The sequence below is a fragment of the Pseudopipra pipra genome, chromosome 2 (genome assembly GCF_036250125.1).
Source record: "Pseudopipra pipra isolate bDixPip1 chromosome 2, bDixPip1.hap1, whole genome shotgun sequence".
Taxonomy (NCBI): domain Eukaryota; kingdom Metazoa; phylum Chordata; class Aves; order Passeriformes; family Pipridae; genus Pseudopipra; species Pseudopipra pipra.
Window position 1 is genome coordinate 117,003,688 of NC_087550.1, and position 26,513 is coordinate 117,030,200.

At 46.0% G+C, this 26,513-nt stretch overlaps 2 protein-coding genes and 1 long non-coding RNA gene across 8 annotated transcripts in view; 2 read left to right on the forward strand and 1 right to left on the reverse strand.

Moving 5' to 3' along the window:
• On the forward strand, positions 1-26,292 carry VPS26C (VPS26 endosomal protein sorting factor C). Of its 3 annotated transcripts, none has more exons than XM_064647115.1 (8): positions 1-42; positions 12,056-12,199; positions 13,146-13,295; positions 15,073-15,153; positions 16,909-16,983; positions 17,939-18,089; positions 18,367-18,519; positions 19,861-26,292. In XM_064647115.1, exons 1-8 carry the CDS (start codon positions 16-18, stop codon positions 19,941-19,943), a joined length of 864 nt encoding a protein of 287 aa, XP_064503185.1. In that variant the 5' UTR covers positions 1-15; the 3' UTR covers positions 19,944-26,292. The 3 variants fall into 3 exon arrangements, with proteins under 3 accessions (XP_064503185.1, XP_064503183.1, XP_064503186.1); XM_064647113.1 differs by lacking the exon at positions 1-42 and adding an exon at positions 7,532-7,644; XM_064647116.1 differs by lacking the exon at positions 1-42 and adding an exon at positions 7,625-7,663.
• The window catches only part of LOC135410416 (uncharacterized), a 73,782-nt gene that overhangs the window by 38,740 nt on the left and 8,529 nt on the right, over positions 1-26,513 (forward strand). The gene's annotated exons all lie outside the window — the stretch shown is intronic.
• The window catches only part of TTC3 (tetratricopeptide repeat domain 3), a 50,527-nt gene continuing 45,163 nt past the window's right edge, over positions 21,150-26,513 (reverse strand). For all 4 annotated transcript variants that reach the window (XM_064647092.1, XM_064647091.1, XM_064647090.1 and 1 more), the window contains 6 exons: positions 26,090-26,188; positions 24,121-24,536; positions 23,447-23,567; positions 23,089-23,301; positions 22,792-22,881; positions 21,150-22,348 (listed from right to left, as the gene is read on the reverse strand). In XM_064647092.1, the coding sequence (XP_064503162.1) occupies positions 22,238-22,348; positions 22,792-22,881; positions 23,089-23,301; positions 23,447-23,567; positions 24,121-24,536; positions 26,090-26,188 (1,050 nt within the window). In that variant the 3' untranslated portion in view covers positions 21,150-22,237. The remainder of the gene's footprint in view (positions 22,349-22,791; positions 22,882-23,088; positions 23,302-23,446; positions 23,568-24,120; positions 24,537-26,089; positions 26,189-26,513) is intronic.

Consider the following 26,513-nt stretch of genomic DNA (forward strand, 5'->3'; position numbering starts at 1 on the left):
AGCCCCCAGCAGAGGATGGCCAAGGAAGAGCTCACAAACAAGGTCAGTGTGCTGTCCCCGAGCATTCCCAGTGTCCAGTCATCTGTGGGTTGGAGTTCCTGCAGGGTGGGTGGTGGGGGATGTTTCTTTATTTAACAACCATTACATTTAAGAGACTTTTCTTCTGTTAATTTGATTGGTTGGGTTGATCTCCCAAACCTGAGTATCCTGACATGGAATGAACCCACAAGGATCAGAGTCCAGCTGGGACAGGGACATGAGCCATGGGCAGGGACACCTTCCACCAGCCCAGGTTACTCCAACCTGGCCTTGGACACTTCCAGGGATCCAGGGGCAGCCACAGCTTCTCTGGGCAACCTGGGCTAGGGTCTCACCACCTCACAGCCAAGAATTCCTTCCTAATATCCCATCTAACCCTACTCTCTTGTCAGTTTGAAGCCATTCCCCCTTGTCCTGCCCCTCCAGGCCCTTGTAAAAAGTCCCTCTCCCTCATTTTCTCAGGTACTGGAAGGACCTTTTGAGATGTGAAGAAAAGAACTGCACATACCACTCAATATGCAGAGAACTATGGATTTACACTGGGATGGAGGTGTGACAATGTTCTCTGGTTTGTTCTCTGTCTTGTTCTCTTAACAATTCCAAATATTTTGATTTGTTTCTCTGAGTAAAAGGGAACATTGTGCTGAGATTTTTATAGAAATATTAATCAGAAGCCAAAGATCTCATTTGTGAGTGGAAAACCAGCTTAGAGCCCATCCTTGTACACTGAATTTCCCCCCCATGCTCACTCCTTTACTACATCAGATTTTATCTGCCATTTTATTATACAGTCACTCAGTCTTGTAAGGTCTTTCTTCAGTTCTTCAGAGTGAACACCCCAATTTGTCCTCTACCTTTCCTTTACCTGAATACTCAATATCTTTAGAAGTCTGTGGCATTTCACTGCTCCCTCCCCTTTCCCCAGATCCTTTAGGAATATGTTAAGCAGCACCAGGTCCCTGCAGACTCCTCTTGTGATCCCCCTCTTCTATGAAAACTGACCTTTTATTGCTGTTTTATTTCTGTTTCCTGTCATCCAGCCAGTTTTTGATCCATTCTTCTCTTGCTTCTTGTTGCATAAAGACCTTTTTAATGTCTTTTTTTTCTTTTTTTCCCAAATGATGCTTTGTCTAGGAACCTCATTGCCCCTGGAAATCCCAGGAATGCTTAAATATGGGGTTTCATGTTTGCTAGTAATCAGCTTTTGGGCAACTGAGTTACCTCAGAGCTCCTGGGTGGAGCCCACCTGGTCCCCAGGATGTCTGGACCTTGCCTGCCCTGCACTTATATTTGTGCCAGGTCTCTTAAATTCCCCATAATTCCACATTCTGGCATGGATTTCACACCTCCAGTGCTGGGTCCAGTTCTGGGCCCCTCAGGACAAGAAGGACATTGAGGGGCTGGAGCAAGTCCAGGCAAGGGAAGGAGGGTGGGGTAGAAATATTTACATCTAAAATGATCTCCCAGTTCAGAAATTTCCCAGCTCATTATTTCATGAGCGGCCTGATTTGGAAATATTGTAAATATTTCACTTTGAAAGAGGAAAACATGAAATAAGCTGGTCTAGTGGAAGGTGCCCCTGCCCATGGCAGAGGGGTTGGAACTGGGTGATCTTTAAGGTCCCTTCCAACCCAAACCATCCTGGGATTCTGTGAGTCTGAGAACTGAGCTTGAGGAATGACTTACAAAACCCAACTCCTTTTCTGGACTTGGATCTAATTCCAACCTTCCACCAGAGCAGGTTGCTCAGAGCCTCATCCAACCTCACAAGGAACTTAAAAATAATTTCCATACTGTCCCTTCCTCCAGTTTGAAGTGTGGCATTAAAAACCACAGCCCTCAACATTTTGGGATGGTATCTCATATCTGTGATGTGCCAATGGAAAAAGATATTTTAGGGACTGAGTTACACAGTTTTCCTTCTACATGACAAGAAGAAAACTAAAAAACTAAAAAAAAATACATGTGTCTGTCTCAGGTGGCTCCAATCATCAGAACAGCCAGGATGTGAATATTAATTACCATTAATTAATTATCAACCTGCACACCCAGTTACACACTCCTCACAACGAGGAGGAAGAAACAGCAGTGGACAAAAGCTGATCCAGAAACTGTAATTTTAGACTTGGAGTTTTAAAAGTTATTTATATCACAGCAAAATGTAAACAGCTGAGGGGGTGGGGATCAGTTACTGATACAAGTTATTTGCCCTGGTCCCAAATCAATATTTTAAAAAATTAAATTTAAAAATGTTCTGTTTCTGTCTCATTTGAGGTCACTGCAAAACTTTAGTGACCAAGGGAATAAAGTACCAAGTGATATCAAACTGGTGAGTTGGCTGACTCAAGCTTTTGTCACAAAAAATATTATGGAATATTTGTCTCCCAGATAAATTTTGGGCACCACTGTTTTTGTTAAATACAAGTGTCAGTGTTTTCAATATAACTACCAAATTTATATTATCATATTATTTCAGTATAAACACCAAATTATTTTACAAGGCCTATCAGCACTCAAAGAGTCGATTTTACACATTAATTTTTCATCATTATTATTACATTATTTGTTATATTTTACAAGGTTATTTTAATATAATTTTACCATTCTTTAAAAACTCACCTTTTTTAACACAGCCTACTACAATTTAGTGCTGCTGAAGAATATACCAACCTGCACATCATCCTTTAGAATATCACAACACCCAGAAACAACCTTTTGCACTGGGAAAAATTACTCCTTCTTTCTTTTATTTTATTTTTTTTTCTGATATCTAAGTACTTTTGATTCAGGATATTCAGTCACTGTTTTCTTTCCCCACCAAACTCTTCCAATATTTTTTTTTTGAATGTCTAAATCACTTGTTTTGTTTTACCCACTGGTTTTATCATCCCCTACATGTTTCATAACACTATTTTCCTTATTTGCTAATTCTTTTGAGAGGCAAGTAAAGCTCAGTGCAACTTTCAGTCAGTTCAAGCCCTTTTAAACTATAAACTTAAAAATGGTGCATTTTTTCTGGAAAATTAGTTCATTCTTAATTACCTTTGAAATTCCTTGATCAATATTATGCTCTATGGTGTTATTTACTTTTACTGTACCTCTCTCAGTTTTAACATGACACAAAATCTGACTTTTTAGACCTTCTGTCTGGACTTTTCCTCAGCTTAGTTTCATCTCAATTAGCTTTTGCTCACCTTGATATGGGAACAAATCAGTTTATTTTGTTGCCTTCAGTGGTCTTTTGTCATTAGTTCTTTTAAACCTGATACACTTTAAAGGATAATTTTTAATGAAAAAGGAATTCCAGTGTGGTGGGGGATGTTTTAGAGAACACTGATAAATCAGATTCAATATCTGGTTCAGTCCCTCTGTGTGGGGCAGGTATTTTAATTTCTTTATTATTATCTTCCTCCTTTCTGAGGCATTCAGAAGCACCACTATTTATGTGCTCCAGTGCTGAGATTTGCTGGGATTTCTCCACCAGAGATAATGAATTTTAATTTACTTCCTGTAGTTCAGTGTATCAGTTATTTCTTCTATTAACTCCTCGGTGTAACTTAGGAGTAAAGCACAGCCTTTCCACTCAGGTGCTCTGAAAAACAATGTTCAGTTCATCAAATGTGCTTATATAAACCATGAAGTGATCGAAAAACTGTCCAACATAGGAATAATATTTGAAATTATTGTTTGATTAGACTTAATCATCTCTAAACTCTTCCCAACACTGTGTGCTCCACATGGTTCTGATGGCAAGCACAGAAATCACATTTTTTGTCATCACTTTCTACAACTTCTCCTTTTGAATCCCTTAAGTCAGGTCCCTTCCAACTGAAACCATTCCCTGATTCTGTGATTCTACACTGTTGTTGTCCCTGAGCAAAGATTTCAAAACTGTGAAAAAAGCAGAACAAAAAGTCTCTTTCAGCTTCCCTTTGTGTATCCCAAGTGAGGAATGCTGTCATTCCATATCAACCAATCCATATATTGCAGCTCTGGCTTGAGGCAAATACAGCAATCTGATTATTCTAAACAATTTAAATACATCTGTTAAAATAAGGTAACAAAGAAGATCAGGTAGGAAGGTGGAAAGTGTCCCTGCACGTGGCAGGGGCTGGAACTGGATGATCTTTAATGTCCCTTCCAACCCAAACCGTTCCATGATTCTCTGATGATCAGGTACATCCATAAAACAAATGTGTCCATCATTCCACTGAAGTTCATATCATTTTTCCAGTTGGTTTCAGTTTAGGTTCTTTTGTTCTTAGAGTTGTTTTATTCAGTTCTGGTTCAGGCTCAGCAAAGCTTGAAAACAACAATATCCCATCTAACCCTCCTCCCTATCAGTTGGAAGCCATTCCCCCTTGTCCTGTCCCTCCAGCCCTTGGAAATAGTCTCTCTCCATCTTTCCTGGAGCTCCTTCAGGTCCTGCAAGGCCACAGTCAGGTCACCCCAAAGCTTCTCCTCTCCAGGCTGAACAATCCCAGCTCTCCCAGCCTTTCCTCCCAGCAGAGCTGCTCCAGCCCTGGGATCCTCTTGGTGCCTCCTCTGGCCTCTCTCCAGCAGCTCCATGTCCTTGCTGGGCTGTTCCCCAGGGCTGGAGCAGCTCTGCAGGTGGAGTAAATAACACTATGTTTAAAAACCAGGTTGTGGGCACCAATATTCCACTGAGAAGCCCATTTCCCCTTTAGTTGTGATTTCCTGAAGGAATTCCCATTCCCAGACAAAGCCTAAAATTGTCAGTCTCACCATTTGTCCAAATTTGGGGTGGATTTTTCGAGTGGACGGACACAGCAGGCTCCTGACAATGACAGGGCTCGGTGCCAAACATTCCAGCCTTTGCTCTGAGGCTTGAACTGTCTCATTTTGATGAAGCCTTCCCAAATAATTCAGTATGAAGTGGATACTCTGTAAAGAAAATTTGCAACTTGGATCAACCAAAAGAAAATCCTGCTACTGGAGAGGGAATTTTCATAAGGGCCTGGAGTGACAGGACAAGAGGGAATGGTTTTGAGTGGAAAGAGGGCAGATTTAGATACTGGGAAGAAATTGTTCCCTGTGAGGGTGCTGAGGGGCTGGGATAGAATTCCTGGAGAAGCTGTGGCTGCCCCTGGATCCCTGGAATTGTCCAAGGCCAGGTTGGATGGGGCTTGGAGCAACCTGGGCTGGTGGAAGGTGTCCCTGCCCATGGCAGGGGGTGGCACTGGGTGATCTTTGATGTCCCTTCCAACCCAAACCATTCTGGGATCGTTTCTGCAAAACCAACCACCCTGAGGGTGCTGAACTGTCAGTGCAGAGCCTGAATTTGGACGTGGATTCGTTGAGATCCCGAGGGTTTGTTTGTGGGATGTCTGTTGCTAAGCAGAGGGGCAGCTACAGCCTGTTCCAACGGGAGCTTTTTCTGGACATGAGGCTCCAGTTCCTAGAAATGAGTAACTGAAGTACCTTGGAAAAAGTTTTCCAAGAAAAACAGTGGATTGTGAAAGTGATGGCAAAAAAAATATCAACATGCTCAGAAGCAACTGTACTGTCCAGGCTTGTGTTTTGCTTTTTTGGAACTCTGCTTGGTTGGGGTAAAAAATAAAACATAAAAATCCCTCTTTTACCTGCCTCACATTAACTAATAACAGTAATTAGCTACATGAGGTAAGTGGCTAATATAAGTAATCAAAGTTTAATGCTCCTTTCTCTTTACCCTGACCACTTTCCCTCTTTTCTCTGAATTGTGAGATGACTTTGATATCTCACTTCTTTTCCCAAAACAAAAGATGCTCCTCATTACAGGAACGTGCACTGGGTTTTGCTGGGTTTTCCATAAGCATTCCAGGACAAAGGGAGCACAGATGGGTTTCAGTACTGAAGGGATGAGGAGGAATAGGACAGAACCTTCTTCCAGGTACTCCCACCACTGGCAGGGACTCTGTTTTTTATTTATTTTAAATTTTTTATTTATTTTAACTTTGTGAAGCTTAAGAAAATGTACATTTAGTTTGCTACCTCTAAACACCAAGGTTAAAAAACTGCAGTGATTTATCCTTGATAATAAAACTAAATATGTAGAACTTCGGAGTCTGTGAAAAGTTTATTAATTCTCTAATTTCTAAATGGTTTTGCATTCCCTGTTTTCACAGAGAACAGGAATAAAATTGCCAGGAGACAAGTCTTCAAGCTCTGGTCAAGAAAACAAGCTCTGGCAATCAGATTAAGAAATCTATAATGGGAACAGTTCCTTGGGTGTCTGTTTGAACCATCTAATGTCTTCTTGGAAAACAGAATCCCACAGACAACCCCAACATGGTTTGGGTTGGAAAAGACATTAAAGATCATTCAATGCCACCCCCTTCCACTATCCCAGGTTGCTCCAAGCCCTGTCCAACCTGGCCTTGGACACTTCCAGGGGCATCCACAACTTTTTTGGGCAACCTAAACTTGTCGTGCCCCTTCAGCTGTGCCCTTTAGGCACATTCCTTGCAGCAGAACCAGCTTTCCCTGAGCTTCACAGACTCTGATTTGTTCAGGATTTCAGTTACTTTGATTGCTAATGAAAAAAAATAAAAGGCAAAAATGGGGGGGAAAAAAAAAAGCAAAAGAAAGAGCAGGAATCTGTCACCATCCCTGCTGTGTCACCAAGTCACGGTTTAAGAGCGAATTAAAGAATTCCCACTTTAAAATGACACTGGACACTGGAGCTTGTGCTGTAACACCGCAGTGGAGGCTGCCCTGGCTGTTCAGAGAGTGATGTACGAAGAATTAGGTGAGAATAATGGCTTGGGAAAGTACTAAAATCCACAGCTCGGCTCCTGCTTTAGATGTTTACTCCGGGACTTGGGATTCCGCCGCTGGACAACTTCTGTTCCCGCTGGAATCACGGGAATTCCCAGTCTGTGGCCACACCTGGGAGGGATTGAAGGGTTTCTCAGCACTAAAACTGCACGACGCGCATTTCCACGCCGGGCCTTTCTGTGCTTCGGGTTTTTAACGCGAATTCCCTCCCTGCGTATTTCGCAAGGCATTTAATTGCCTTCCTAAATTTATCGGGACAAGCTCCAGGGAACTCTGAGGGCAGAGGCCGGGGGCGTGCCTGGAAATTCAATGTGATGAATCACGTGTGTAATTAGAGCAGGGATAAGTTCACTACTGGCATATATGGGTTCTTGAGACTGTATAGTGTAGTCAGGGGATAAATTTAAGGGCAGCGAAGCCTTTCCCGGGATTCCATTGTCCGACCGTGGGATCAGGCGCTGCCACGGCCGCCACGGCGGCACGCGGACTACAACTCCCGTCAGCCACCGCGACGCGCGGAGCACGCAGGGCTGCCGCACCGGCGCGCAAAGCACGCCGGGAGCTGTAGTTCCACAAGGAGGACGAGGCGCGTCACCCAGCCCCTCCCTCGCGTTGCCCTGACAACCGCGCGGTGGGCGGGGCCGGGCGGGAAGCGGCGTCAGCGCCTGGGAAGTGACGAGCCGGGGACCCGGATGTTGGGAGGGGCAGGAGGGGGGGGGGGACCCGCCTGGTCACGTGCGCGCGCGGGGCTGTCACGTGACCGGGGCGATGGGGACGGCGCTGGACGTGAGGGTGAAGCGGGCCGGGAAGGTCTATCGCGATGGGGTGCGTCTGTCGCGATGCGGTGCGTCTGTCGCGGGCACAGCGCGGGGATAGCGCGGGGGGAGAGGGCTTGACCGACCCACGGGCCTGAGGGTATCGCGACAGCGGCGCCCTGCGGGGCATCGGGAAGGGCGTCGCCAGCAGGTCAGGGAGGAGATCCTGCCCCTCTGCCCAGCCCTGGGAGGCACATCTGCAGGGCTGGGTCCAGCTCGGGCTCCTCAGGACAGCAGGGACATGGAGCTGCTGGAAGATGATTCTCCTGCAGAGATGCTGAAGGGATGGAGCATCTCTGGGAGCAGGAAAGGCTGAGGGAGCTGGGGCTGTTCAGCCTCCAGAGCAGACACTGAGAGGGGACCTCCCCCAGGTCTGTAGGGGCTGCAGGGAGGGGGCAGAGGATGGACCAGGCTCTGCTCGGGGGGCCCAGCAATGGCACAAGAAGAACGGGCAGGAACTGATGCCCAGGAAGTTCCACCTGGACATGAGGAAGAACTTCTTTGCTGGGCAGTGACCCAGCCCTGAACAGAGACCAGAGAGGGTGTGGAGTCTCCTCACTGGAGACATTCCCGACCCACCTGGACACACGTTCCTGTGTCACCCGCCCCAGGTGGCCCTGCCCTGCCCTGCCCTGCCCTGCCCTGCCCTGACCTGACCTGGGCGATCTCCGGAGGTCCCTTCCAACCCCAGCCGTCCTGGGATTCCGTGTGGATCGCGGCCCGGCTGCGGGTCGCGGCTTCCCGCTGGGAATCTCCCGGGACCATCCGAGAAGGCGGGATTCCTCGGGAAGCGGCGGCGTCCGCCCTCTCCTGTCGGAGCCGTCGCGGTGCCGCAGCTTTCCCTGTGTCCCAGGGCTTTCCCTGTGTCCCAGGGCTTTCCCTGTGTTCCAGAGCTTTCCCTGTGTTCCAGAGCTTTCCCTGTGTCCCAGGGCTTTCCCTGCGTCCCGGAGCTTTCCCTGTGTCCCGGAGCTTTCCCTGCGTCCCAGAGCTTTCCCTGTGTCCCGGAGCTTTCCCTGTGTCCCGGAGCTTTCCCTGTGTCCCGGAGCTTTCCCTGCGTCCCGGAGCTTTCCCTGCGTCCCGGAGCTTTCCCTGCGTCCCAGGGCTTTCCCTGCGTCCCAGGGCTTTCCCTGCGTCCCGAATCTTTTCCCTATGTCCCTACCCAGAGCTTTCCCTGTACTCCAGCCCGGAGCTTTTTTATCCCTGTATCCTGGAGCTTTTTTCTCCTGTATCCCAGAGTTTTTTTATCCTGTATCCCGGAACTTTTTTCCCCTGTATCCCAGAGCTTTTTTCTCCTGTGTCCCGGAGCTTTCCCAGTACCTGGAGCTTTCCCTGTTTCCCAGAGTTTTCCCTGTATCCCTTCCCAGAGCTTTCCCTGTTTTCCTGCACGGAGCTCTCCCTCCTCCCCAAGCCTGGCACAGCTTCCCGCTGATCTCCTGTAGCCAACAGGAGCTCAGCTCTGGGATTTTGGGAATTGCCTTTGGAATTAAAGGATGCTTTTTGTCCTTCTTTCCCCTGAGTACCACGGGAGGACCCTGACCAGGCTCTGGGGAAGCCAGCAGGGCTCAGAAGGAAGGGGAAGGAAGGACAGGGAAGGAAAGGAAGGAATATTTTTAATTTTTATCACAATTTATCTAGAAATATTTAGTTTTTCAGCAGAAATGTTCAAGTCTTTTTTTTTTTCCTGTCCATCCAGCCACACACTTGTATCATAAAAATCCTTTCCATGCCCCAAAATTCCATTTATTGAATGGTTTTCATGCTGGGAAAACTGGATTTACAGCTTCTCCCCTTGGCTTGCTTTATGTCACTTTTAACTGGATATTTTTTTGAATATGGGAAAGGGCTATTCCTTCTGTTTTAAGCTAAAATTAAGGTATTTCTGGTCAGTCAATCTGTCAGTTTTGTTTGTTGCTTCCCCTTTAACTCCACTTGGAAAGGTTTGTGATTTTAATTCATTAAGTGGGCCTGGAATTTGGAGGTCTGAGGTGAAAACACAATGGTGGAAGAGCTGTGCACTACGAATACAACATGGATCTTTAATGGGAATATTATAGGGGCAGAAAGGAGGTGCAGACCTCTAATTAGGCATGGAATGTGTGCAGGTTTGGGGGGGTTTTTGGGGGGAAATTTGGTATTTGTATACTTCAGAAATGGTCATGTTTGCAAATGTGTTGGAAGAGTAAAGTTTCCTCCTAAACTGTGTGTTAACTCTTAAGGTATTTGAACATCTTGGTGAGCTTCTGTCCTTTGAGTTGCACTTTTTAGAAGGACAAATATATTGACAGGTTTGTGCTTAGGGGGGGCCCCGATTTTACACAAAAAAGGGCAAAGTAGCACTTGTGGAGACCAGACAGAATTGACTTTATCCCTCATCACAGAGAAGCATCATCTGCTGGCACAGAAACTCCTTAAGGAAACATTACAGTGTCTTCTTCATCCTTCTTCCCTTTCCCCCACTCTGGTGACCTGTTTTTGTTGTAATCCCAGAATGGTTTGGGTTGGAAAGGACCTTAAAGCTCATCCAGTGCCACCCCTGCCATGAACAGGGACACCTTCCACCAGCCCAGGTTGCTCCAAACCCCGTCCAACCTGGCCTTGGACACCTCCAGGGATCCAGGGGCAGCCACAGCTTCTCTGGGAATTCTATCCCAGCCCCTCCCCACCCTCACAGCCAGGAATTCCTTCCCAATATCCCATCTAACCCTACTGTCTGGCAGTTGGAAGCCATTCCCCTTTGTCCTGTCATTCCATCCCTTGGAAATAGTCTCTCTCCATCCTTCCTGGAGCTCCTTCAGGTCCTGCAAGGCCACAATCAGGTCACCCCAAAGCTTCTCTTCTCCAGGCTGAACAATCCCAGCTCTCCCAGCCTTTCCTCCCAGCAGAGCTGCTCCAGCCCTGGGATCCTCTTGGTTCCTGCTCTGGACTCTCTCCAGCAGCTCCATGTCCTTGCTGGGCTGTTCCCCAGGGCTGGAGCAGCTCTGCAGGGGGGTCTCACCTGAGGGGGCAGAGGGACAAGATTTTGAGCTGGTTTTCCATTTTTGAAGAAATGTTGAGAGAAAAATTCTTATTTAACTTCAAGTCCTCCTTCTCCTTTCTGCCCCCAGGATGTGCCCCCTTCCCATGTGGAAGTGTGTGGGCAGCAGCTCTGGAAGAGGCTGTTGCTCTGTGGTGGGAAACTTCTTTATTAAAGCAGTTCCTGTGTTCAGGATTGTCCTCACTTCTCATAGCTGAGCTGGACTCGTTTTTCACAGCAATAACCTAATTGCTTGTGCTAATTAAGGCCCCTTAGCAGAGCAGAGCTGAATTTAGGTCAGCTTTTCTTCCCTGTCCTTTTGTGCTCGTGCCTCCTGCCCTGGCATTTCCCACTTGCTGCACATCCTCTTTCCAGCCTTGGTCCTGCTGCCGGATGTTCTCCTGCCCCCTTCTTCCTCAAGCCCCCCCTGACCCATTTTTGGCATCCTGTACCACCAGGAAAGACAAAAGGCTGCCAAAATTCCAACAGGAGGGCCTGCTTTGAGCTGGTTAGGTGGGGAGAGGGCAGTGGGAATTCTCCCATGCTTGGAGTGAGCTCTACCTTGGTGTCTGTTTGCCTGGTGAAGGAGCAGGAGAGAAGATTATCCCCTGGGAACTTTTCAGCTTGTCCATCACTTGCTGCCCTTTCCAGCTGTGAATTTTTCCATGGAGCTCAGGCTTGAAGCAGATTCTTTGGTGCTGGAGAGGGGAAGGATGAACCGTGGGGAATGGGAAGTGAATTGTGTGTTGCTCCCCTGCACTCACCTGTTTCTCACTGTTAGAACTCCTGAGGATGCAGCAAAAGAATATTTTGTGCACAAAACATCCTTCCTGGGTTGAAGTGACACATTCCTGGAGTCACACAACTCATGCCTTGGATTCAGATACACTTTGAAACTATTTCTCCTTGTTCCTGTGGCAGAGCAGCTGGTTTTTTATGTGTTTTGTTTATGTATTTTAAGTCTATTCTGCCCCACTCTTGAGTTGCACCTTCTCAGTTGTGCCTTCCCTTCCCTCTCCCATGGCTGTCCACCCCACTTCCCATGGGACAATTCCTCCTGGAAGTTTATTCTAACACATGGAATGGAACTTGTCTGTTGCCAACTGACCCAGTTGTTGTTGCTGGGGGTGTTTTTCATCTTCCTGCAGAGGAAGATCTTGAAACTTTGGGAAGAAGTTGAAGCTCTTCTGCAAAGAGGAGGATGATATTTTTAAGGAAAACAAGCCAGAAGTGCAGAGCTCTCTCCCTACATTCCTTTATCATCACTCTTTGTGTCCCCTGACGAGGTTACACCGTTCTTTGGGAACAGTTTTCTCGAGTTTGAAGATCAGTTACACACTGTCTGGCCAACAGCTCTGGAAAAAGTGGATTTAAACAAATGTTTTCATGTTGTCTTCTTTCCCATCAGGAAGTTCTTTCTGGAGTTGTGGTCATCACAAGCAAGGACACAGTCCAGCACCAGGGAATCTCCTTAACCATGGAGGGGTCAGTAAATCTGCAGCTCAGTGCCAAAAGTGTGGGGGTGTTTGAGGCTTTCTACAACTCTGTCAAGGTAAGACCTGCACAGCTTGATGTTCTCAGCACAAAAACTCTGTCTCTCTTCCCAGAGGAAATCTTTCCTTAATGGCTCTCAGGTGGTCAAAGGATTTCATGGCATGGAAATGAGGGAAAGCAGGGAAGTGGAAATGAAGGAAAGCTCAGCATTAGCTGGAGATCCCAGAATCACAGGATGGTTTGGGTTGGAAGGGACCTTAAAGATCATCCAGTTCCACCCCCTGCCATGGGCAGGGACACCTTCCACCAGCCCAGGTTGCTCCAAGCCCCATCCAACCTGGCCTTGGGCACTTCCAGGGATCCAGGGGCAGCCACAACTTCTCTGGGCAACCACCACCCTCACAGAATTCCTTCCCAATATCCCACCTAACCCTGCCCTCTGGCAGTGAAAGCCATTCCCCCTTGTCCTGTCCCTCCATCCCTTGTCCCCAGTCCCTCTCCAGCTCTCCTGGAGCCCCTTTAGGCCCTGGAAGGGGCTCTCAGCTCTCCCTGGAGCCTTCTCTTCTCCAGGTGAACACCCCCAGCTCTCCCAGCCTGGCTCCAGAGCAGAGTTGCTCCAGCCCTTGGATCAACTTAGTGGGCTCCTCTGGCCTTATTCCAACAGCTCCACATCTTTCTCATGGTGGGGAAAATAATAATAAAATTCCAGAGGGAAAAGAAGTGTCACCTCCAAGCAAAACTCCACTTTCCACAGTGCTGGACACACTGCTGATGGAGTTCCCTGGATATCTCTGGTCATTAGTGTGATGCAGCCATAAAACAGACCACAAATGGTTGTCCTGAGGAAAATATTAATATTTCTTTCCATTGTAAAGAAATATCCCAGCACTGTGTGTTGTGAAGAGGTACCTGAGATTCTGGAAAACCAGGAAGTCTGTTAGAGTTTAGTGGATGTTGTTGGTTCTCTGTTTCAACCTAAACTTCCCTACTGTTTCTCTTTGCAGCCTATTCAGATTATTAACAGCACCATTGAAATGGTAAAACCAGGGAAGCTTCCCAGTGGCAAGACAGAAATTCCCTTTGAATTCCCACTGCACATGAAGGGGAACAAAGTCCTGTATGAGACATACCATGGTGTGTTTGTTAACATCCAGGTGAGCTTCTCTCCATAAAAATCTGCCCTTTCAGCTGCAGAACCTGTTCTAAAGCATCTCTTAATCTGTGGGAGTTGAGGATAAAGTTTGGGGGTGGAAGTTTTCCCAGTGCAGAGTGTTTTCTCAGTTGGAAGACTGAGCCTTCCACATCATCATCCTGTAAACCTTTAAGGAATGATGGCCCAAAGAAGGTGTTCTGGACCTTGTCACAACTCTGACATCCTGTATCTGATCCCTCCTCATGTTGGAGACAACTGTGTCCCTCCCCTTCCTGCAAAACAGCTGCACCCAGGGTGGGTTTGTTCAAAATAAATGTGTAATCTCACCAGGAAAACTCAAACCAAAGTGTTGAGAGCTCGTGGCAGCTTCCAAACCAGGGATTGTTTGCTCTCCCATGAGGAATAACATTCCCTGCCCAAATCTGTGTGGGGTTTGTGCTGTTGACAGAATCTTGTGGAACCACCACAAGTTTGAGATTGGACCTTTTTTGGTTAAAAATTGTCGTACCATGAGTGGGTTGGTTGGTTTTAGAGGTTTTTTGGGGGGTTGTTTTGCTTTTATTTTTGAGGGAAAGCCTTTCCTCACCCATCTCTTGAAGGTAAATATTGTGTTTGACAGTTAATTCTTTTATTACAGCGTGGAATTAAAAAACCAACCTAACTACACCACCCCCCATCAGCCTGTCAGAAGTAACTAAAAGAAAAAAAAATCCCTTGTTTTTTTGTCTTTTTTTTTAAGGACTTCCCATGTATTTTTTCAGGTTTTGGAACATTTGTTGTTTGTGGTGGGTCTGTCAGAAATGGTGCAGAACTGGTTCAGTTGCTCCCCATATCCCAAATAACTTGCTGTGATCAGCAGCAGTTGGTTTAAGGTGCTCTTTAACGGGGAATATTTGGTTTGTTCTGTCATTCCCTCTCTCCTCTGTGTAGCTTCTCTTGACAAGCTGGAGGATAAAATGCAATTAAAAAAATTAATAATTCAGATTCCAGCCAAACTTTTGAGTCCTGCTCTCCTGAAGAGGAAAATGTAACACTGAGCTGCTGGTTAAGAGACACTTCCTAAACCTCTGGGCAAGGCCTGGGCAGTTTAATTAAGCCTCTCTTTTTTGATTTAGGGATTAGTTGTGGGTTCAAGTCCCTGTTCTCATGCAGAGACCTTTTAATTATCCACTGATGGGGAAGTTTGGGGCCATGAAGGAGAAGTGAGGAAGCCAAATCCCTGCTCTGAGGGCACCTCTTTTTGCCAGGTCCTCACCTGGAAAGAAGGAATTCAAACCAAACCACAACAAAACCCCCATCCCAACAAATTCCCTGTCCTGTAAGGACACTCAGAGGCTTTGTTAGAGATGCTGAAGTGTGGGATTACTGGGATAACTATTTTCAGCTGGCTGGTTTATGGCTCCCATTTTTAGGGGAGGAATTTGGCAGCAAATTAACCTCATTGCCTGATTTCACTGCAAACTTTAGGCTCAGCTGTGTGGTTAAAGACAGTTCCCCATTAAATACCCACAGAACTGTTCCCACTTAAGCTCAACCCTTGCAATAAATTTAAAATTAGGAGGGCTGTGAATACATTGTGTCAATAATCCCTTATCCAGAGGAGAGGGGGGGGAAAAGCAATTCCATAATCACCCTGAGCTGGAGGTAACAGCAGCAACATTCTGCACAGAGGCAACAGAAGGATGAAAAGTTGAAAGAGGGAGAATAAATCTGAACTGGAGAGGGAGTAAATCTGAATTAAAGCTCCTCTTTTCCCTGTGTCATCCCATTCCCACCAGTACACCCTGAGGTGTGACATGAGACGGTCTCTGCTGGCAAAGGACCTGACTAAGACTTGTGAATTCATTGTCCACTCCCTGGTAAGTGAGATTTGGGGTTTTCTTCCTCCACTTTAAGTGAAGTTTAGAAGGTTAGAAAACCAAGTAAACCCATGGAATTTGTAGGAGTGTAAAATCAGGGAATATCCTGAGTTAGGAAGGACACACAAGGATCATCAAATGCAGCTCTTGGCTCTGCACAGGAGAGCACTGTCCAAAACATCTGAGGGAAGGAAGCAAACCCCCAAACAAACCCACCCCAAAGAGCTGAGCTGACAGTTCTGGTGAGAACAACCCATTTCTTTTGATTTTAAAGAAAACAGGACATAGAGGATTTGGATTTTAGGATGGTTTTACACTGCCCTGAGTTTATTCTCTTATTCATGCTCTCAGTTCAGGAACAATGGGGGGGTTGGATAAATATGATGTCATTCTTCTGAACACTGTTTCAAATTATCTCAGGAGTTCTCAGCCAAAGGTTTGAGGCCCCCACAGTGCCTGTCCTAGAAATGGGGGTTTGGTGGGGAAGAGAAAAACTCCTGATTTCTGTTCTTCAGAGGAGTAGTTATGATTTAGAGCCCTGACTCCCAGGATCAAGGCTGGAAGAGACCTTCAGGAACATCCAGTCCTACCAGAATCACCCCTAATCCATGACCCCAAGGACCACATCCTAAAACACTTCCAGAATCAGCCACTCCACCACCTCCCTGGGATGTTTATTCCAAGGCCTGACCACTCTGGCAGGGAAAAATTGTCCCTAATACCTAATCCTTGTAGGATGAGGTCTGACTGTCTCCCAGGAAATGTTTTGCTGGTTGTTTGAAGTTCCTGTATCAGATTTGGGTCTGGTTTATGTTGATTTGTGCCTGTCCAGAGCAGGTCAGGACAGCACAGACCTAATTAAACACCTCTTGTTCCATATAAAACTGGCTGGAACATCCTGTTTGTATCATTCCTTTGAACTCCAGCAGGACAGTGAATATAAGAATCTTTTGTTTTACTTATGACCAGTGGTGGAAATATGTTATTTTAGCTCTGTAATGCCTTTCTAAAAGATTTAGTTTGGTGTCATAAACAAGTTTATGGTAAGATTTCATTATTTCCTAAAATACATTATGCTACATTTTATTGGTCCATTATTACATTATAAGTGAGCCACACTTGTCAAAACAGTGAAAAATTACATATCCTGCAGTTTTCCTGGTTTTATTTCTTGTTCCCACTACAGCACTTCTGAGATCACAAGTCAGTAAATCATGAATCTCTCAGTCAGGGGGAATTAATGAGGTTTTACTGAACATATAATTCTCACTGTCAGTGCTCAATGCACCATTTCCCTTAAGCTTCTCCTCTGCCAGAATTTGTCATTTTGGGCAAACACAGCCAATCTTTTGCTAATCTCTTCCATCTTGCAGCTGGGCAGCAGCAGCTATTTGGAATTCTTAAGGAGTGAGGGCAGATCCTAACAAAGAATTCCAGTCCAGCCCATTGGTGGGGGATAAGGAGAGGGAGGAAGAGTTTATACAACTCATTGGCCCTGCCCAAATTTAATAATGAAAGGAAACATTTCCAGGGACGTGTAAAATGAAATTATTTATACATTAAAAAACGTGGAATTTAATTTTTTTTCCCTCTAACACACTGTATGCTTCTGATAGGGAGTGTATTCCTGCTTTAGATAGGGAGTGTATTCCTGCTTTTCCAGCTGGTTTGGAGCAGCCAAGTGTTGTGGTTTTTAATCTTCTCTGGATGTTTTGTGGATCAGAGCTCCCAGTTTAACTCTGTCCTTCCTTGCAGTCACAGAAGGGGAAGCTGCTGCCCAGCCCCGTGGACTTCACAATCACTCCTGAAACTCTGCAAAATGTTAAAGAGGTAAAAGGATTTGCTGTTCTCTTATTTTAAATGTAAGGTTTGTGTGATTCTGAGTGAGACCAGGGGAATGATTAAATGCTGCCCTGCAGATAATCAGCTCTTTTTACCCCCTTCTTTCTCACTTTTCTAAGCAATAAAATGATTCTGCCTCATCTTTCACATCATGGTGACCAATTCAAGGTGGAATTTTGTTCAGTAACCACTGGATATTTGTGTCCTTTTCCTGAGTGAAAGGAGGCAGTGGAGCCAAGGAAAACATTTTATACCATGGATAGCCAAAAGCCCTTAAAAATCTGTATTTTGGTCCTTGGTTGTGCCATTTTTTTACATCCTTGCCTGGCTTTGGGAAGCCTGAAGGAGGGCAGGATTAGGTGGGATATTGGGAAGAAATTCTTGACTGTGAGGGTGGTGAGGGGCTGGATAGAATTCCCAGAGAAGCTGTGGCTGCCCCTGGATCCCTGGAAGTGCCCAAGGCCAGGTTGGACAGGGCTTGGAACAACCTGGAATAGTGGAAGGTGTCCCTGCCCATGGCAGGGGGTGGCACTGGATGGGCTTTAAGGTCTCTCCCAACCCAAACCACTCTGGGATTCTGTTCCTGCCAGTCTCCCTCCTTCAGCACAAGGTTCCAACTGTCAGTTCATCCCAGGAAAAGTCCATCCCTTGGGTGGATGGAATGGGCAGGAAGGATGCATGGCAAGGGAGAGGATTGTGGAGATGCCCTGATGCAGATGGGTAAGGATACAGATTGAAAAAGTTATTGAAGCTCATTTCTGAACTCCTGAGTTCTTAACCTTGGAACTTTGGGGCATTTCCTTCACATTTGGATAATTCTCTGTCGGGGTTGTTTTTTCCTTAGTCTGCTCTTCCAGCGGTGTCTCTTCCTTAAGAGTTGGCCTGGGGGATCCCTGTGGGTCCCTTCCAGCTCAGAATATCCTCGGGATTCCTTCTTTTCCAGAGAGCCTCCCTCCCCAAATTCCTGATCAGAGGGCACCTCAATTCCACCAACTGTGTGATCACCCAGCCCCTGACGGGGGAGCTGGTGGTGGAAAGCGCCGAGGCCGCCGTGAAGAGCATCGAGCTGCAGCTGGTCAGAGTGGAGACCTGTGGTGAGTGTCCCTGTCCGTGGGGAACAGCCCCCAGGAATTACCTGTGCTTGTTCACCTTCAGTTTGGAATATTGTGACAAGCCAGAGAGCATTAAAAAGACCTTCAAAGCCACGGTTTGCGCTTCGGGTGGAATTTAATTAATTCCAGTTCGTTTAAATAACTCCGTGATCCTTAACTTGCAGCTCGAAAGGTTTTCCCCCAATCCCAGTGTATCTTTGCTTTCTCTCACCTCTTCCCCTTTCCCTGCTCTCCCTGTGCCTCCCTGCTCCTTGCCCAGGCTGTGCTGAAGGTTATGCCCGGGATGCCACGGAGATCCAGAACATCCAGATCGCCGACGGCGACGTCTGCAGGGGCCTCCCCATCCCCATCTACATGGTGTTCCCCAGGCTCTTCACCTGCCCCACCCTGGAAACAACCAACTTCAAAGTTGGTGAGTGTGTGGCACTTGATGCTCTGGAGGCATTTTTTTGTTTCCATCAGGGATGAGTTTCTAGTTTTCCTTCAGCTTCTGGCAGGTAACGGGATAAATCCAGTGCTGCGGGAAGGACCGGGGACATCCTGGTCCTGGAAACACATCCTGGTGTTTCCCTGGAGAGGCTTCCTGAAGAGGATGTCACAGACTGAGAAAATACAGCCCAAACATTTCCAACAGAAACCCCTGAGCAACCATTAAACTACTTCTGACTAACAGAATTCCATGATAAAGGGACAGGAGAAACAGTGGAATGCAGGTCATTTTTTTTCCCTGCTAAAAGTTGCACGTAATTAAACACTTGAATAATAATCCAAGAATAGAATTCCCTCTTTTCCTCAGCAGTGAGAACCCCCTCTTTCCATTTCCTCTCTGTTTTGTTTCCCACTCTCCTGCTGGAAGCCCTGGAAGCAGGAAGGTTGGTCTGGCTGTGACTTTGCTTTTCTTGACCTACACCACCTGCTCCTCCCCTGCTGATTGTGGCCAAAATCCAGCATTTTTCTTAAGAAAATGAGGATTTTCCTCACTTGCTCAAACAATTACTGCAAGAATCACTTGGCTAGTTTGTATTTCTTCCCTCCACCCTGTTGGAATCTTGGTACAGAATCTGTGTGCAGTGATTTTCCCCAAAATAATATTCTTACTTATTTTTTTGCCATTTTTAGCTCTTGAATAGCAATTTAAATTGTTAGTGTGGGAGCTACTTTTATTTATAAGAAGTATCTTAATATAGTTACAAAGGCTCTAAAAAAAGGGCAGTTATTTTCAGTTTATTTTGATTTCTGCTTCCCTTCATTTATTAGCTCTGCCTGGCTTTGTCTTGTCTCCATTTGGGATTATTGATCTGATTTTGGCTTTGAATGACACCATATAGTATGGAAAGAGTAGATTTTCTTCTGGAATTTTTGTTCCATACTTGGCAGATCTGTTGTAGTCCAGTTTCATTTCCCGAGGCTGTTAAATGCTGGCAACAGGGCAGGAATCTCTCCTGGGATTCTCCCACTTCCCTGCTTCTAAACACCATGTTTAGGTCTTTCCCCAAACATTTTGCTCCTTGACGTGTGAACTCTGTTGTCCAAAACACTTTTGTGTCACAGTTTCTCTCTGACAACTGAATCCAGAGGAATCCCAAAGATTAGAATGAGGCAGGAATTCTCTAGGAAGGGTCCAAGGTGTGGGATCAGGTTCTGCCTGGGGGCAGTGCCCTGTGTGAGAGCAGGAGCTCCTTCCTGCCCTTTATCCTGCTGGCAGGATCCAGTTTTCCATGGAATTCTCCCTTTTCTTTTCCCCTTCTCCCAGAGTTTGAGGTGAACATCGTGGTCCTCCTGCACGACGACCATCTCATCACTGAGAACTTCCCACTGAAGCTCTGCAGGATGTAAAGACCCAGGGAAGGATCTCCTGGAAAAGGCCCAAATTCTTCAGAGGAGAAGTGAAACTTTATCCATGCCTGATTCCAGCTGGAGCCACCTCACTCCCTGTGGGTCCTTTTGTGCTCTCAGTTCTCTGGTCATCTTTCCCAGAGAGCCCACCTGGACTTCCCAATCCAGGCAGCCTTGGCAGGGATCCTTCTGCCTTCACCAACCACATTATCCCCACTTTTCCTCAGGCAAATCCTGAAGGAATGATTTTGCAGCTTTCTGCAACTGGTGTGTAAGTACATAGGAAGTTCCTCTCCTTATTTAATTCCATCATATTTGTTCCAAAACCCTTTGAAGACCCCTTAAACCTGTTGAATCCTGTTATATCCGTACTGGGAATTGTGATATAATGATAAATAGGGTCTTTGAAGGGATAAAAAAGGAAGGTGCTGCTGTGGGATCAGTGTCACAAGATGGGGGTGAAAGAAGTGAAGTAACATCGAGGAAATTTTGGTCAAATTGGGAACATGAGTCTGTGTTGGAGGAATAAATTCACCTGTTTGTACCTGTGCAGCTTAAAGGAACTTTATAGGCAAGGAAGAACCTTCCCAACACAAACAGGCTGTGGATTTTGGGGTTGTTTTAATGGAACAGCCACAAGTTGATTTGAATTGTGAATTTTTCCATGACTCTTCCCTGTGGGGTAGAGGCAGGCTCAGGTATAAAGTATTATGGGAATTGGAAGTGTAAAAGTGAGCTCCTGAAAAGGCAGAATTAAGAAAAGTGCCCCAAAGTCATTTCCTTTGGCTTTATCCAGCAGCTTTGCCAAGCAGGACAGTGTCATTCCAGGGGTGGCCCTGGTGTTTTAGGGAGCAACAGCTGGAATTTTTATTTCAGTCTCTTATTGGGGGGGGAAAAATGCTATTTAATAAAACTTCACACTTTTCTTTAAGACCAGGGGATGGTACAGGGTGATTTTTGGGAAGTGGAAGCCACTCTTTGTCGTCCCCAGAGCAGCTCTTCCAACTCCTGTTGTCCCAAGGGATGTGGAAAGAGCAGCCCCAGCACCTGGATTAAGGAGGCTGCAACCCCCCAAAAATACTGGAAGGTGAAAAAGGAGGCAAGTGCTGGAATTCCTCAGGCTCCAAGGTGCTTCAGCTCCATGGAATTATTTACTCACCCATAACTCAGACTTAGCAGAAATATTACACACACCCCAACCCTGCATGAGCTGCAGCAGTAATTTTAATTTCTTATTCAAGTGCCAATTCATACACTGATTAATCACAGAGTAGTTTAAAACTTCAGCTGGAGGATATTTATCACTGGGGGGAACAAGTGATCCCTAGAATTAGCTAATGAGCTCATAATCCAGTTAATGCTGCCTGGATTCAGACAACAGCCACATTTGATTTTTAGTTTGAGATTTTCAGTCTCTACTCCTCATTTTTTGGCTCTTGGAGGCAAATGTGACAGTGCTGAAGGTGCTCTGGCAAGTTCAGACTCTGAAGGCAGTGGGAAAACCATTCTTGGAGCTGTTTAAATTCTGCCCCTCACTGGTGACCAGTTCCTGCACAAAATACAGATGTTGCTTCAGCCAAAATAAAAATCCTGTCATTCCCATTTAAACAGATCAGCTCTTCAACAGTGGGGGGGAATTCAAACCCTATTCTGAGGGTTTGAATTAAAGAATCCATGAAAGAATGGATCCACTGTATTCCAGCTCCATTCACATGAACACTTTAAAATTCTTGCTTCAATAAATTACTAATTTGAATTTATGCAGAGGGAGGAGCTGCAGGGATGAACTGCACTCCAAAGGGCCTGACTGGAATCCTGCAGTTCAACTGGAATTGTTGATGCCAGAGGAAGGGAATATCTTGGCTCTTCCAGTTCTGCATTTGGGTCTCCTGCTTGTTTGATATTGGAATTTGGTTGCAGTGTGGAATAAACCTGAGGGAAAGCTCCCTCTTCACAGGAATTATGCTCTGGCCTTTCAGATAAAATAGATTTGCTACTTTTCAATTAAATTTAAAAAAAAAATCAATCAAAGGCCAGTTTTGTGTGCTGCCAGCCCTGAACCACATCAGCTTCCCACATTCAGGCAGCAACCAGGAAAAGTGCTGGATCTTGGAGTCTGGGCTTTAATGCCAAGTGTTAAATCCCAACTCAGCCTGAGCTCTGTCACCACTGCCAATAAAACCAGGGGCCTGGTGCTGTCCCTCAGCTCTGGGGTTACTCTGCAGCCACTTTGCATGTGATTATGATGATTATGATGATGATTATTGCTATAAAGTGTTGAAATAAAGCCAGGACTAGGTGCACTTGTTCCATGCAGGAAGCTCAGGGAAGTCTTCGGGAAGGAGGGCGTGGACACGGCAGATGGGGCAGGTGCTGGAATGTTCCTTGAGCCACGTTCTGATGCACTGCAAGGGCAGGGAGAGAGGGAGGAGGCAAAGGCTGGGGTTAGAAAAATGTTCTCCAGTTCTAATCCATTTATTCTGCCAGAAGAAATCAGCAGTCAAGAAATAAGGCAAAGGGGAAAAGTCACCGACAGGAACACGGAGTTATTCTGACATAATCCTGACTTTTTTTACTCCCATGAAGTCCCACTATCAGGTGGCAAATGTAGGGATAGCCCAGTCCATAACTGCTGCAAACAATCCAGATTTAATCTCTGAAGGCTCACTTTAAATTCACTCTGATGAATTATCACTTTACTTTAAAAAAGCCCTAAAGCTTTCTGACACAGTAAAACCGGCTCTTAGGGCGAGTCTGGGGTGCAAAGGCTGGAAAAAAGCAAATTGTGCCCAGTTGTTTAAGCACTGAGGGGTAAATGGAGAGTTCAGAAAACAAGACCAGAACTTACTTCTCTGTGAAAATGATGCCCACACTCCAGTTCACACGAGTCTTTGCTCAGCTCATCGTGACAGATCGTGCAGGGATCCTCGCTGGAGGCCTGCAAGTGGAACGCTCAGTTATTGGAAAGCCAGCAGCAATTAATCAGCAAATTCCACTAAGTCAATTAGTTTACTAACTTTAACCAGGTCTACTGAAGCTTTTGTACACAAAATAAACGAGCCAGTTGTTTTTTTTTCCCCAGCAATACCCCGTGTCTTGGACAGAGCACATGGCAAGGACCTCACTGGAACAGAGGAGAACTTACTGCATTGTCCTGCTTTTTCCATTTAGCTTTAGGTATTGCTCCAACATTCCCCCAGGGCTGGAGGTTTGGCTGACGTGGGTTTTTATTTGAGGTGTTTTTAGGTGCAGGTCCTGCTCTGGAGGGACTGGGGGCATTTCCTTCTGCAGCCACTTCCTGACTCCGTGTTCCGGTCGGGGCTGCTGGAGCAGAGACTCTCCCTGCTGAAGTTGGTGCCTGAACAGACAAAGAAGGGAATTTGGAGTGAGTTTGGATGTAGAGCTGGATGGCAAAGGGCACTTTGTGTAGTTTGGGGCTGTGCTGCTCCATTCCCTCTGTCAGAAGATTCCCAGGCAGAGGCAGTGGCTCCCCCCCCTCATACCTGGCTCTGCTGGTCCAGGATCAGCTCCGTCACTCGGTTCAGAACCTCATCCGAGCTCAGACCTGACAGGGTGTTCCCATTTCTTCTCTGCACCTCTCTTATAAAACCAGTGAAATCTGAACTGCAGGGACAGGAAAAAAAAAGGATCAATGACTGGTAACACGACACTGGAGGCTCCATGTTTGATTCCCAGCAGAAGAGCCTTAAAAACACCAACTTCTCCCACAAACTGGAGCAGGTGCCTGTTCCAGGAACTCTCAGTAACCAGGATCTGCCTTTATGATAAAAAAACCCTAAACAATAATCAGAATCACAGAGTGGTTGGGTTGGAAGGGATCATCCTTAAAGATAATCCCATTCCAAACCCCTGCCATGGGCAGGGACACCTTCCACTAGCCCAGCTTGCCCCAACGTGGCCTTGGACACTTCCAGGGATCCAGAGGCAGCCACAGCTTCTCTGGGAATTCTATCCCAGCCCCTCACCACTCTCCCAGCCAACAATTCCTTCCCAATATCCCATCTAACCCTACTCTCTGTCAGTTTGAACCATTCCCCCTTGTCCTGTCACTCCAGGCCCTTGCAAACAGAACAAAACCAGTCCCTGTTGTACTTTATCCCTGGCTGTGCAGGACTTATCACACCCATTAAAACATTCCACTCATTCCAACCAGTACCTGCTGTAGTTTGGGAATATACTCTGGAGCCGTGCAATAATATTTTCCAGTGCTTTTGGAAGCTTTTTGTTGTTTGGAAGTGCAGGAGGAGGCCTTGGTTGCAGAGCTGAGGCATCCTGGTGGTTCTGGGTTGGCTGAGTGGCACTTCCAGAAATCCCTGCTGGGTGAGGTGCCGGGAGTTTATTGGAATATGATCCCTCTGGAGGTTGGGGATGTGTTTTCACGGATCCACCACTTGCAGAAGAAGCCTCAGCAGTGGCATGTGCTGCCTTAGCTCCAGCCTGGGTTTGAAGGGATGGTTGTGTTGGACCTTGACCTTCAGGGCTGGAAAATGCAGGAAGTGAACTGGGATGTGCAGATGCCAAGGAATAGGTGACAATGGCTGGATCACTGACCAAAGGTCTGGCTGGGATTGTCTAGGAAACAAAACACATTTCACAGGAGAAACAGTGACTAAACCAAATTTGAGTTGAACTCTGGAGCATTTGCAGCTTGAATTATGACACATTTTGTGGTGCCAAGGACCTGGAAGGTCTCAATTTATCTTAAGAACTCCTTAAGATCAGTGCAGTTGTTTGACCTCAGGACTATTTTCTTTCAGATTTCTCTTCTAAAAAGGTTATTCTGGTCTTACTGCAGAAAAAAAACAGATTCCAAAGGCAGAACAAGAGGCTCAAAAGTTGCTCTTTCCCAACCTGGAAATTGGTGGTGATTAAGTTATGTACATACTCTGTGACAATAAGTAGAAAGGAGATACCTAAAAATAAGTGAGGAAGGAAAAGTATGTAGGAAAAAAGGAGTGGAACAATTATTTGTATAAATCCAGAGAAAGTGTAGTAATAATCTCAAATTTACAGTATCAGAACAGAGCCTTGAATCTAAATTATACCCAGAACACACAAGAGAAAAAAATCTAAATTATACCCAGAACAAACAAGAGAAAAAAATCTAAATTATACCCAGAACAAACAAGAGAAACACCCATGATTTTCTGCAGAGAGAAAATACATATAAAATGTAAAAAGGACCATCACAAGGTTAAGAAGAAACTGCCATGATTTGAGCAAAGCATTTGTGGAACTGTTGGCCCATGAGAAAATGTCTGTGAGCAGGATTTCCCTGGGCTGTGCTCATTCCAGAGGCACTTCCAGAAGTGGTTGGACTCCAGACGTGGCTGGAAGTTGATTTTGGTGTTTGTGATCACTCACACGTGTTGGTGTAACAATTTCCTCAGGAAGAATTTCTCCCTGGAAAGGGTGGTGAGGCCTTGGCAGGGGCTGCCCAGGGAGGTTTGGAGTGCCCAGCCCTGGAGGTGTCCCAGGAAGGCCTGGATGTGACACTCAGTGCTCTGGGCTGGGGGCCAAGGTGGGGATGGGGCACAGGGGGGGATCCATGGGCTGGGAGGGCTTTTCCAGCCTCAGGAATTCTGGGATTCTCTGTAATGGGGCTGATCCTGATGGATTTTGGAGCTGTTTAACCTGGAGAAGAGAAGGCTCCAGGGAGACCTCAGAGCCCCTTCCAGTGCCTAAAGGGACTCCAAGAGAGCTGGAGAGGGACTGGGGACAAGGGATGGAGGGACAGGACAAGGGGGAATGGCCTTAAGCTGAAGGAGGGCAGGGTTAGATGGGATATTGGGAAGGAATTCTTGGCTGGGAGGGTGGGGAGGCCCTGGCACAGGTTGCCCAGAGAAGCTGTGGCTGTCCCTGGATCCCTGGAAGTGTCCAAGGCCAGGTTGGAGCAACCTGTTCTAGTGGAAAGTGTCCCTGCCCATGGCAGGGGGTGGAACAAGATGATCTTTAAGGTCCTTTCCAACCCAAAGCTTCTGTGATTCCATGATTTTGGTTCTACAGGAAAACCAGGATGTGCAAAACCATCAGTGCAGCATCTTCAGTTCAACTTTAAACAGCTTAAAAACCTCTCAAAGCAAACTGAAAGAACTTAAAACTGCCATGAAAGGTGAGATACTCACCAGGACACTGGGAGGAGAGGGAATATCCATAATTTCCACCTTAGAGAGGGAAATCTGGGCACCACTTTTCACCAGCTCAATTTTCTCCTCATACTCAGCCTGCAGAGGGAAAACAAACCATCATCCTCCACCTCAGCTTTAATTAAAAGATCCCTCTTCACTTCACATTTACACTTTACATTTGAACTTTTCCAGAGACTTTTCTGGGTTTGTTTTTTTTTTTTTTAAAAAAGTTCCACAAATTTCTAAAGAAATCTAAAAGAACCAAGAGATCAGACTTGTTAATGTGGGATCTAATTTTGAAACACGTGGATAAAAGACAGATTTTTTTGCCTTTGTAAAATTGAAGATATTAACTGTAAATTTATTTTAATAACCTGGATTTAAAACTGTGTCTTTCTTCTGTAATTAAAAAAAAAAAATA

What these genes read in the sequence shown, in the direction of transcription:
- VPS26C (XM_064647113.1), top strand. Translation starts at nt 7,588, where the DNA reads ATGGGGACGGCGCTGGACGTGAGGGTGAAGCGGGCCGGGAAGGTCTAT. An exon ending in GGTCAGAGTGGAGACCTGTG is followed by an intron (nt 18,090 to 18,366) that starts GTGAGTGTCCCT and finishes CTCCTTGCCCAG; the next exon opens with GCTGTGCTGAAGGTTATGCC. An exon ending in AACAACCAACTTCAAAGTTG is followed by an intron (nt 18,520 to 19,860) that starts GTGAGTGTGTGG and finishes CCCTTCTCCCAG; the next exon opens with AGTTTGAGGTGAACATCGTG.